Below are 12,548 nucleotides of genomic sequence, written 5' to 3'. Positions count from 1 at the left end.
CACCTTCTCCCTGACCTATCCAATTACTGATGGTGGCTAAGCCTTGGAGAGCTGAGGAGCTCACATCACAAGCTGACATTTCTGAAATGATCAAAACTGTTTCCAACCTAATTTTTAACTAATGCACCGAGATGAATGTCAGTTTTCTCTACTGAGGGACAGTCAGGTTTTTCTTGGGTGCTGTTCTATTCACTTTCAGAAGAGACACAATATTCCTTTTTAACAGGGCACAAAAGGAATTGAAAAAAGGAGATTGCTTACTAAGAACACTTAGGTTTAAAACCCATGGGAGACACATCATGGGACAAGATTTCTGGTCAGCTGGCTTCCAGACCTGAGAATGTAGGTGGTTAAAGAAAAGGTGGCAGAGTTGCAGTAACCTACATGCATCCATAAAGTGACACGCATGTCTCTGAGTCGGCACACTCTGGTGATCCTTCAAGACCAATGAAAGAGTCTGGAAGCATAAAAGGAAACTCGGCAGAAGAAAAACTTTGAGATGGTTAGAACAGAAGCAAAATCTCTTTAGAGGGTGATATTACAATATCACAAAAGAACCCAATGTATCACTAAGTTAAGCTGTATCCTTCTCTTCTGTAAATTATCCTTTATCTTTCACCTCTTGTCAGGGTCACACATCTCCACCTCACCTCAGATGGGGCAGAACTGAGACAGATGGTGTCATACATTCAGGAACAAGTCCAGTAGAAATGCAAGGAGATGACTTTTTAGTGTCCCTTTTGCAGTTTTCTTTTACTCCAGCATTTATTATATCCCTTGCTCCTGCACTTTTGGAGATAAAATCTCAGATCCTGGATCTCCCCATCTTAATTCTTCTGGCAAAGAACTTAGGCTATTGATAGTTTCTGATTTTGGAGTAAGAGCAATTTATTCACTGCCAGTTGCCTACAAATCATTTGCTTCACTTGTTTCATCTCTTCGAACAAGAACTTCCATTGGCTGAATTCCCAGGACATCATTCTTGTCATTTGTCTCACCTTTTAGCCACAATGAAACCTACACTGACTATTAGCTCATTAGTTACGGTGGGCATCCAAACTTCCAGCTACACTTCCAGAACTCCAGTTTTCAGCAAACTGTTTCTTCCTCAGTCCTTGTAACCACTAGAGAGTGATAAGGATCCTCTAATTCTCGAACTTGTTTAGCAATGTCTATTAGTTGTTATGTTTGCACCTGTACTCGCTAATTCTACATATTTTATAGATCAATTTTACACTGGTAAGTTAATCACCCAAAGTCATGTAATGTTGAAATCTAAAAGTGAATAGTGAGCCCAACACTCATTCATTCAAACTTTGCCAGTTCAACTTAGCGGTCTTGCAATTTACTAGGAGAAGCACTAGACATGCAATTTCCTTAATCATTTGTTCATAATACCATATACAATATGTTTTGAATTGCAACAAGGGAAGAAATAAACTACAAAGCATGTTCCAATCCCTGCAAGCATTTTGTTTTCTTTCACTGGTGTTGATCTGCAAGCCACCTGAGCATGATACATTGGTTTCTTGCCACTCTTTCGTAGAAGTCCTTGTTACTGAATATGCCAAAAACCTGTGTCTCCATAGGCCTTTGCCAGTTCCAATACAATTTTTCCTCTTTGTCTCCAAATTGTAGCTGAGTCAGGGCCAACCCAGACTGACAGCTGGCTCCAAACATCATGTCAAGGGTTTGAATCACGCCTCGATAAGTCAAGTTAATTAGGGGTACAGCAGTCAAAGTGGTTTTAAAAACCAAGCCGTTTCTTCTGTCTAGCAGCACGCTTGCCTGTCGTAACCCAATAAGCTTGTTAGCGGGTCTTTCCTTCCAAAATGGTGGTGTATTAGTTGAGTTACCACAGTTCAGTCTCTAGTTTCTTGGATTACAAATTAAGTAGAAGCCTAAAATAAACCTTCAGGTCAGCCAATGGAAATCTAACTCTAACCCAGACAAAAGGAGAAATTACCACTATTTTGCATCAGTTGTTAGTGTGACTTACAGTTCATACACCAGCTGGGGAAAACAACGACCAAAATGTTTCAACCTGCATCCTGACAGCATGTGCAGTTAAGGAGTGCAGTCAACTATCTGACAAATTAAGAGCAGGTTTTTAATAAACTGGAATATTAGGAAACGAAAACAAATGTTCTTTTCCATCTACAGCGACGTTTGCATGAAAGGAAGGCATTAGCATGCAAAGCTGGGTAAAACACTAACCTGCTTATAACCACAAGACCCTAAAGAAGACCCTACCACTATTGGGTCTGGCTAGAGGAAGGTAGTTTTAAATCAAAAGCTGGTTCATTTATGTGAATGTCTGCGTGACAGATGACACCAACGAAGTGTGATATAATAAACCCATTACTGGAATTCACTGGGGGCTGGAAGAATTGTGTGTGGCTGAATTAGGTACTGGTTTCTATGGCAACAAGTTAAATGTGCCTTGTGCAGAAGACCTGTTCCTTCTCCATTTTGTAGCCTGTGGTGACCTCTTTAGGGACAGAAGTCCCCATCAGTGTCTTTTGTCAAAGACCAGTGGACTTGCTTTATAGCTAAGAGACTTTTAATCACTCTTCTAAATGCACTCCGTGAGTGTCAGATCAAGACATGGTGTGATGGGATGCAATTCTCTCTGCTTCAAAAGCCACCGGGCTGTTCAGACAAAAGCCGCAGACAACCCTACCGAAGGTCTTTGCCTCTGCACTGACACTGTAGATCTCCACTGCCTTTCTCCACCTACAGGGACTCCTTGAGCAATGATTACTGCAAAGGGGAACCACTTGTGCACCAAACCAGGCCAGGGATGGGGCTCTGTGTGGAATGCGTGTGATCCTGCTCCAACAACCCACAATTTTTGCTGTCTTTTCTCAGGTTTTTCTTTTACTGTATTCATACCAAACCTTTTGATAAACAAAGGAGGATCCCCCTCCCCTCCCACACATACCTCATTAAGTGGCAGCATCAATAATTCAAGAGGTCACCACTGAGACTTCAGTGACTTCTTAAAGGTCTGATCTCATACAGCAGTGGGGTCACTAAAAAGAAACATGCTCAGCATGTCACGAGGTTGAATTCCTAGTAGCTAAGGTGCAAGGGCAGGGTCTTGCACTGGAGTGAATTGTCCAACAGTCATCAGGGCTGTCCTCTAGAAGTTGTATGATGTTATTCTGACTTACAGATGGAAAAGATTCCAGGAGGGATTAGTCACTCCTGAAGGTAAGTGCCTGGTTGTTATGACTAGGGCCGTCTGTTCAGCATTTCGTTTAACTTGAACTGTAGAGGAGATAAAATGCAGAGGAAAGTTGAGAGGAAGCAGTTAACACCAGCAGTGTAAACAAACAGATAGCACTGCCAGGCCCTGCTTCCCTGGAGGAAGAATTAAGGGGCTCAAGTATTTGTGTCTGAAGGGAATTTGAACTGACATGAGACCAGTCCAGGATTCCCATCCGTGGCAAGTGAATTGAGGAGTGCACCAAGTGTCCTGCTCTGACCTGGTATGCAATGAGCCATTTCAGAGATATTCGGCACCCTACAAACCAGCCAGGAAGACAAAATAGTATTTTGAGCATTACTTCTGAATTTCCTGACATAATAGGCAGCAGATATCAAATCAATTTTTCTTCCTGCCCTGTTTTATGAAAGCTTAGTGAAAGCTTTCAAAGTGTCAAAAAGACTCAACTTTTAAAGTCTCAACTGTGAAAAAAAAGTTCTTGTCTAAAATGTTACAGATCTTAGAGATTCATTGTTGTAAGTTTTGAACTCCAGGCTAAAAACCACTTACTGTTTGCTCTTGATGATGAGTGTTGTCCACACCTCACTCTCCTGATGAAACTATATTCTTTACTAGATCTTTTCATGTGTAAGGTTTCAGCCAAGACCTAAAGATATAAGTGGCTCCGCTTATGAGAAATGGATGCTCTCCCGTGAGGATGCAGTAGACACTGCCGGCTACTAATGATAACTGGGTGTTTTAACTTTCCCTGACAATTCGGAAGAGTGAAATGAGACTCTTGTTCTCAGTCCAGGTCCCAGTAGGGCTGTCTGCGTCACAGAATTCCTCATGCCACCCTCTGCCGTTTCAGAGCAAATATCATAACTCATAATGAAAAAGGACACTGCTCTGTGTGGGAGCAAGGAAGTGTTCTCAGATCCTCATGTAAGGTGATGCTGTGTAGAACTGAAGGAATTTTGTCCGTTCCCTATATGCAGACTGCAGACTGAAGGGTTTTGTGCCCAACAGTCTAGATTTTGCACTCCAACTACATTATTTGGCTTGACAAAATATACTTCTCCTTCCTACAAACCTTATTTTTCTACACAGATGTAGAAATTTATATCTGCAGATAACCTGAAGCTACAGGAAACATTTGGTTCGAGCAAGAGAAAAAAAGATTTGTCTGTCTCTGATCACAATTGTGCAGTCTTTCCCCATCATCATATTGGCAGCAATGCTTAAATATTAATATTAATACCACACTGACTGGATTACTGGAATAACCTCAAAGCAGATGCAAATTGAAAGGACATTGACCTGTTCTGTTTTGGAAAACACAGAATGGATTCAAGACACCACTGTATTGAAAGTAGTTGGTTTTACACAGATCAGATAAATTTAAAAAATCAAATGCACAAATAGATTATTTCTTTAACGAAGTCTTATATTCTATACTGGCTACTAAGTTTTGTTCTCCAGAAGGACAGAAGCACAGAGGATCATGACTAAGAAACCCTATTCCATGAATCATCAGAACAAGCCTTCTGATAGTTAACAGGGTACCTAGACTTTCTTTGTGCTCTAGGCTATTTCAAAACAGGAAAAAAGGCTGCTTTTATAGTAAAGTCTACTATTCCACAAGATGGAAGAATTTTAGTCAAGAGGCTCCATCAAATAGATCAGAGGATATTTGCCACTGGGTAGGAAAAATTCTGAGACACAATTGTTTACTATTCCTTTATGAGCAAAATCAACTCACATGAAAATCTCTTAATGAAGAGGATTTAGGGCTGATGAGAGTTTTTATTGCAGCTTCCTTCTGATGGGCCTAGTATAAGCACACAGACATTTCTGACCTCATTAACCTGATTGTGTGCAACATGATCAGCATAGCTTAAGGATGATTTGTAATACCAAATTCTTGTTCTGCACAAGGATCTTCTTTTGTAGGAGGCCATGCATTGGCTCTGCCCTCCATTTGTGACTCATATTCCTTGACCTTAGGCTATAAGCTTGCAAGGGGGAACCTTTGCTGTGTCCACATCTTTTCTGACTAATACTGGCTGGAAGATCAGGTTAAGAAAACAGAATTATCTGCATCAAGGATGGAGGGGCAAAACATGTGGCAAAAAATCAAAAATCTGAGACACTGTCTCTGGAATGAAGATGATCTCCTGACTGGGGATAAAACATCACCCTCTGTGAAGCTGTGCCAACTTGCATACAGCAAAACCAGCCCTTTAACTGTGGCTATCGTTTTTAGCTTTGCACACTTACAGCATTCTCCAAACTTCCTTGCTCTTAGAAAGGTCAGGAGAGGACAGGGTAGTGACCATCTTTTTGAGGCGTAGCTGATTGACTTTTGAAAATGAGAATGACAAATATGCGCTTGATAGCAGATATGCTGATAAGCATGAATGCCCTACTCAGCATTCAGCTCCAGTGGCAGCTCCTGATTATAAGGGAAACTCAGGATCTAGGGTGTATTTCCACAAAGGGTCGAGACTATAAAGGTGCTGAATACCCTTAACCTGCACACAGTTCTATGGAAACTGAAAGATTTCTAGGGTGTCCTTATGTTACTCAGCCCTTAGCAGACTTAATCACCAGCAGATTTTCTTCTGTAGCTGTGCATATGCTACTTTTATGAAGACTACACACTGATGCTTAGAGAAGTGACTGGGGGATAGCCTGTTACTACAAGAAAAGAGCAGATCTTCCATGGAGCTTGACACCAGATAGAGACTTAGATCTTAGATTCTTAGATGAGAAATATCCTTGTGGCAATATCACTGGGAAGCTCTTTTCAGAGCTTGCACCTTAATTATTAGAACATACTTCTTTTTCATCACACTTTCTTAATCTCTTTTACATTAATATAATGGCAAACAGCAAATTTGCAAGATATCTCTGGGAAATGAACAACGCACATGTTTTTCTTAAGCTAAGCAAAAGGCATAAGCCAAATGCCTATGTGTACAGAAGGATTCTCCTTCATAGGCTTCAGAAAGCAAAACACGACCTTGTGAAATAAACAAAGAACAGATAATACAGTGAAAATGAAGTGTCTCTTCCCACAGTGTACGACTCTAAGAGTTCATTAAGACTTAGATCCATTTCTAATCTAATCTTTCAAACATTTATGTCAAAATGGTTGAGATTGCTAAACTCGTCTTTGACCTGTTATTATTTTTTAAATTTTGCGTGTATTAAACATCCATCCCTAGGGATTCTAAGAGAATTTACAGATATAAATTTATTAACCTTCTTCCCCTCCTGTGAAGTATGTGAGTACTTGTATCCTATTTTTAAAAAATGTAAGCAGGACATACAGCAGATGTATGTACTAAAGTAGTACTAAATACTGATTAAAACTATGCTACCTCCACACAAAGTGCAGCTCACCTAAATCTACTTACATTGGCACAACATATCTGCTTTGACTCTGCTGACACAATCTTTGTTTAATTAAGTCCTCAATATCTTTGACTGGTACAAAGCTAGGGAAGACTAATTCTTTAATGGTTGTTGAATCCAAGAACATCTAAATGGCACTCCCAAAAGATTTCACTAGTGTTATGTCACCCAAATCAGATCTTTAACGTTTAACAAATCTTGCTTTGGGAGAGATGAGGACAAACAAATCCAGCCTTACCACTGAGCTTATTCCAGACAGAAATGTGTCATGAATTAATCATATAAACAAACTCTTATATCTCAACTGGAATGGAACACTCTTTTTGCTTAAAAGGATATCGCAATCCCTATGGGACAACTAAGCTATTAATATGTCTATTCACAAATTAAGTTCAGAGTTCTAAGGGAATATGGAAATGTTAAAACAGCTCTCCTGAAGACATGCAAAGCCTGAAATGAAAATATTTGGAAAACAATAAATCCACAGGAAACCCAATCTTTCTTCCAAGCTGTAAAGCAAAGAAACAAAAAACAACCCAGCTTCATGAAAGCAAATGTCACTATGCTGAGAGAAGAGCACCCAACAACTGTTCTTTTGCCTGAAGAACTCAGTGCTGTCTGGATACCAGTTAAGACATGGCGAGGATGGATGACCGACTGGAGATCCCAAGACATGGACATCTCTCTAAACTTATCGTAATGTATGCAAAATAAGTTTCTACTGGCACAATATACAAGGTTTCCTTCATATTTATCATAACACAACGCAAGGCTATTGCCAGCAAGTAGAAGTATAATGCCGGAGATGCAGAGTAAAAAGAAACACTTTGGCCATTATCTAGTCATTTCTTTCAGAGGAGCCCAATAAAAACTCTGGTTCTTCACCTCATTCACCCTTCCTTTCTGTCTCCTGTGAGGAAATGCATACCTGTTTACAACTGGGAGCTCTGGTGCCCAGATACATTAAGCCTCTTGCTCAGGCTTGTATAAGGAGGTCATTGGCAGGACCAGTGCAGATCTTGCAGAAGCTAAAGACATATTGGTTACTTTTTTTCAGATGTCTTGTCCTGGAGCAAAAATCCTCTAACATTTATGTTCTTGAGCCAGTGATCTCTTAGGTATCCTCTGTTGAGCTATCCTGAAAGGAGAGACCATTTTTTACTAAGCATATGTATTAGAGAAGCCACAGGCAAGAAAGTCAAGTGTGAGAACAGAGCTTATAAAAACTGGTAACCGAACAGATTGCTTTACCCCTTGGCTCCTCTGTTTCACACCAACTTAAAACAGTTTCACCAGGGCTTTTAGCTCATTAATGTCCTAGTAGTTAGTTTTTAACCCTGCGTTGGGATCTTTGAGCTTAGCAGGCTCTGCAGAAGAATTTTGTTCAGTTCACTGCCTTGGGCTCAGATGAATTGTCTAACCCATGCAGGAGGATGTGTGTGTCTGTACGTGACCAGGTGCTCAGGACTCTGAGAAACCACTCTACCTCTGTGTGGTCCACAGGGGACTGGGAAGAGGGAGAAAAGATTCATAAAACTTGCTTCCAGTAAAAAGACCAGACCGCCCGGGATTAGGGGAACTGGACAGATGAGATTGGTCTTTGTCCTTTGAATCCATCACAAGGGGAATGCTAGGCACCACGACAAAACCAGATGGGTCATTTGCTTATGGTTCCATTGACTGGGGGAATGTACACATTGGTGTGGAAAGGCCCAGGCTATTTTGTCATGGCTTCATTGGTCAGGGGAATGTAGGCACCTGCACTGCACAGCCTGGGCAATCTGCCCATAGCTCTATCAAACAAGACACCTCTGATCGCACCAAACAGGGCTGTTTGTAGTTCTGTAAATAGCTGACAGTACAAGATAAGGGAATTAAAAGAAAAAAAGATCAAAACTAACCAAACAGAAAATGCTGCAGACAGGTGGGAAATGTACTGCTGCCTTCACTGTGCTACTGTCAGGTGCAGCTCTGTGTGAAGCCTGGAAGCTGATTCTGTTAATTTAAGGGGGTTTATCTCTCCATGTGCCATCAACATGCAACAAAATTATCTTCCAAGTGTGTACCACAAGCTCTTTCCTGGATCCTATGAGCAAAATGAAACAAAAGTACTTTACATGCTGCAAGTATTTAAATTGGTTGGTTCACCAACCAAGAAAGAAAGAAAGAAAAATAAATAAATAGAGAGAGAGAAAGAGGGAATCCCTGTGGAAACAAAGCTTTCACTCCACTAACAGAGTTAGTCAGACAGAGACTGTCACCACTTATTAAGCTGGGCCAAAGAACCCTGAGGGCAAGTCCCTCTGTTGTGATGGAGAAACTGAACCAGAGGAGAAAATAGCTCTCAGTTTGGAGTTAGCATACCCATAAAGGGCATCTAAGCCTGGGAATGAACACATCCAGCCCTCTATCTCACTGCTACGGACTGTGGCACAGCCCTCCATTGTCACCCTCTCCCCACAAAACCAACAGAGACAAACACACCCTGAGACATAGAGAGGGGCAGAGTGGTACATGAGCTAAAATACAGCAGACAGCCGGCAGACAGCAGGCAGGCACAAAGCCCTCCTATCCTGTTAGCTCGCTGCCATGTAGCTATTTCTCCTCTTCCAATGAATAAACCAGCTTGCTTTGTTTGAAAACAGGGTTCTCTCAGTGCTTACTCACCCTAAGCCAAGTTGTGTTTTCCAGCACATAGTCCAAGTGACCATGCCAAAAGTGTGATCACAGTTCTCACTTCTGTCACAGATCCCCTTAGTGCCTTAGTTTACCTGGCCCTAGAATTCATGCTAAAGCCATATTCCTAAAACACTTCAAGAAATTTGGATGGCATCAATACTGTATTTATGCCAATAAGCCTTGGGTTTCTCTGAGTGACACTCTGTTGTCACTTGGCTCAGAAACATGAGGAAGTAAACAGTGTTTGACAAGTTTCCATATATTTCCCGACCTGTAGAAAGTGATTGGGCTCAGTAACCCCAGTGACAGAAATGTAAACTAAAGTGTTTCCTGTTACACACTTGAGACGGAATGAAAGCAGGTACACAGTCACGTGCTGTGTGTATTTTTTGTCTTCCAGGTGATTTATCGTGCCTTAACTCCAGCTAACAAGATTGAAGACCCCTATAGCCCTGAGGCTCAAGATCTCCTGAAACTCACCAACCTTCGCCTCCTTTTGTTAAAAAGACAGGAATGTCCATGTCACGGCTCAGGGTTGGTAGAGAAACCTCAGAGGTTTGCCCACTATGCTATTTATGACCTGATCATCCGAGGAAGCTGCTTTTGTAATGGGCATGCAGAGGAATGTGAGCTTGCCAACAGGACGGGAGACATGGAGAACGTGGTGAGTTGTAGACAGTCACTGATTTCCTAGACTCGTTACCTGCTTGTGCTTTCTCAGTTTAAGTGTGGATTTTGTGTATGGTTCTGTCCCACCTTTCTTAAGCCTGTCTAAAAAAAGGACAGCACTATTAATCCACATCAGTGAAACCTAAAACACCCTGGGAAAAGATTTTCTACAACCCTTTCTACAGTTCCAAGCATGAATTGCATTGCTAGAGATGAGTTTTTCCAAAACCCCTGGATCTCCAAACACCTATAAACTGCTTTGTAGTTAAAAAAAAAAAAAAAAAGGGAGCTTTGTAACAGGAAGAGAGGTCCAAATCCAAATACAGGGACTGAAATCTATCTGCACAGAATGGAACCAATCTCTTTAATGCAAAGAGTGCCCTGACTTGAATTTCAGATTTTCTGAGTTTGTGAGACATGAGCATCTCTGTCATACCTGGGGTTTTAGTCTTTACTTTTAGGTTGTCGGCCTTGTATGTTTTTTGTTAATTTCACTGCATAGCCAGAGATGTTCAGGATGTGAAAATATTTTCTCTTCCCTTCCTTTTTACTCTTTAACTTGCTTAAAATAAGTTAGAACTTAAAAATAAAAGGAGCCAAACTTCATATGAATCATCTTCCACAATACTATGACTGCCCCCTGTTCAGTATTTTATACGCATGCTCAGATGTTGCTAGTCAGGGGTAATCACTGATGTCTACATTTTGATTTAGCTGCAAGTATTATACGGAAGAACTGTAATAACAGTCACAGGGAAATGATGCTAACCCAATACCCAGGTATTTCTAAACATGTACATCACAGACAGACGTCAAGCCACACTGAACTAGTCAATGATTCCACTGGTTCCAGTAGGCTGTCTGTCTCTGTAATGTGTTTTTAAAACCAACATAACCCTATTTTTTTTAGTCCCTGATGCACTCTGACATAATAGACTTAAGAAATGCATCCTCAGGTAATTTCTGTCCCTTTAGATTTGTGGTACTTCACATTTTGGTTTATTTTCTTCTGGAATGTATATTCATTGTCTTTCTTTCAGCTTTTCTAAGCTGAGATGTAGAAATTGTATGGATAATTAGGACTGTATGAGTTTCACAATATTTGCAACATCATTTCTGAATCTGTACCATCTGTGGTATAAATCTAATTTACAGTACTCTAGCACTGGGTGATGTCATGAGACCCTGTTAACTGCAAATATAGACCCACATAGGACATAACTGTGTGGAGAAAAGCTGTTTAAAGAGTGCATCCTCCCCATTGCAAACTGTTAAATACACACATGGTGAAACCAAATAGATGAATAACAGGCTAAATGGATACAGCTGGTAGAAGAATAAACACTGTCCATCAGAAGAGGAAAACAAAATATTGTGTATGTTACTGACATAACCATTGTAAACTATGACTGGATTTTTTTTTTACACTGTTCACAAGGGAATAGAATCTTTTCGTGCCATCAATGACTTCATGGGGCAGAAGATGAAGCAGTTTTGATGAAATGCACTTCATGAGTGAGTCATGTCTCAGGAGACCAGAGGGTGGATGCATCCCAGCATTGAACACAGGCATAGATATTATCAAGTCTTTGCCTAAGCAGGGATTCAAAGACAGCAGGAAGTGAGAAAAGCCTTCCAGACCTTTAACTACTTCTTGAATCCTAGGTGAGGGCTGGAAAAGACTGTGATTGAGCTGCTTTAAGTCCTTGCATTAAGGTATGATCGAGCATACCTAAGCCATTTGCTAGTGAATACCTTTTGAACTAGTTATTGAAAATCTGTAATTAAGGAGATTCAACAGCAATCTTCAGTAGTCGTTCCTATTCTGACAGTTTGAAAGATCTTCCATAGTGCCTGTCTAAATAAGGTGGTTCCTTCTTGTCCCTTTTCCTCCAGTGATTGTGGAGAGCAGTCAATCCTCATTCTGCTGATAGAACTGGAAGGTTCCTACCATGTCCTCTCCTGGTTTTTGCTTTTTTTACTAACCAGAGAAGTGTGAAACCTTAGGGGTCAAAACTGAAAATTCTAATACCAGATCATGCAAGCTTGAAGTAAAGATGGTCATATTATTTTGCTTCTGTTTTCTATCCTTTGGTAATTAAATCTTAGCTCTTTTTCATATATACATTGAAAATTGGCTAAAATGACAGTATTTAGGCAAGTGTATAACTCCGCATCTTACAATACGGTAACCTCCTTGCCTGCAAGCAGAAGGAAAAGGTCTCTGACGTTGAGTGGCAAACACCAATGATACATTTCATATTAGCCAAACTACACTGCAACAAAAATCTTTGCCACCTTGCAATTCTCCTTTCTCAGCAGAGACATGGAAGGTGTTCTACTTTCACACAGCGACTAAAACAGAACAGAGGAAAGGGATGTTAAAGACAAACACTGCACATTCAGAAATAATCTGATGCATTCCACTAGCCACATCTAATATTTAACAAGTACATGGGCAGAGAAAGACTCAAGACACAAGGTTTATTATGTGGCTAGTGTGGGTGATAAAACAGCATGAATGCAGAGCAACTTCAAGTTTCCTGCGTTCTGTCATGTAATTAAATAA

At 40.6% G+C, this 12,548-nt stretch overlaps 1 protein-coding gene across 3 annotated transcripts in view; it reads left to right on the top strand.

Annotated features, from left to right (window-relative positions):
* The window catches only part of LOC308200708 (netrin-4-like), a 54,803-nt gene that overhangs the window by 12,869 nt on the left and 29,386 nt on the right, over window positions 1-12,548 (top strand). For all 3 annotated transcript variants that reach the window (XM_080606934.1, XM_080606936.1, XM_080606935.1), the window contains exon 3: window positions 9,711-9,974. In XM_080606934.1, the coding sequence (XP_080463060.1) occupies window positions 9,711-9,974 (264 nt within the window). The remainder of the gene's footprint in view (window positions 1-9,710; window positions 9,975-12,548) is intronic.

The sequence above is a fragment of the Anser brachyrhynchus genome (genome assembly GCF_964034855.1).
Source record: "Anser brachyrhynchus genome assembly, chromosome: 10".
Taxonomy (NCBI): domain Eukaryota; kingdom Metazoa; phylum Chordata; class Aves; order Anseriformes; family Anatidae; genus Anser; species Anser brachyrhynchus.
This window is presented reverse-complemented; position numbering and strand designations above follow the sequence as displayed.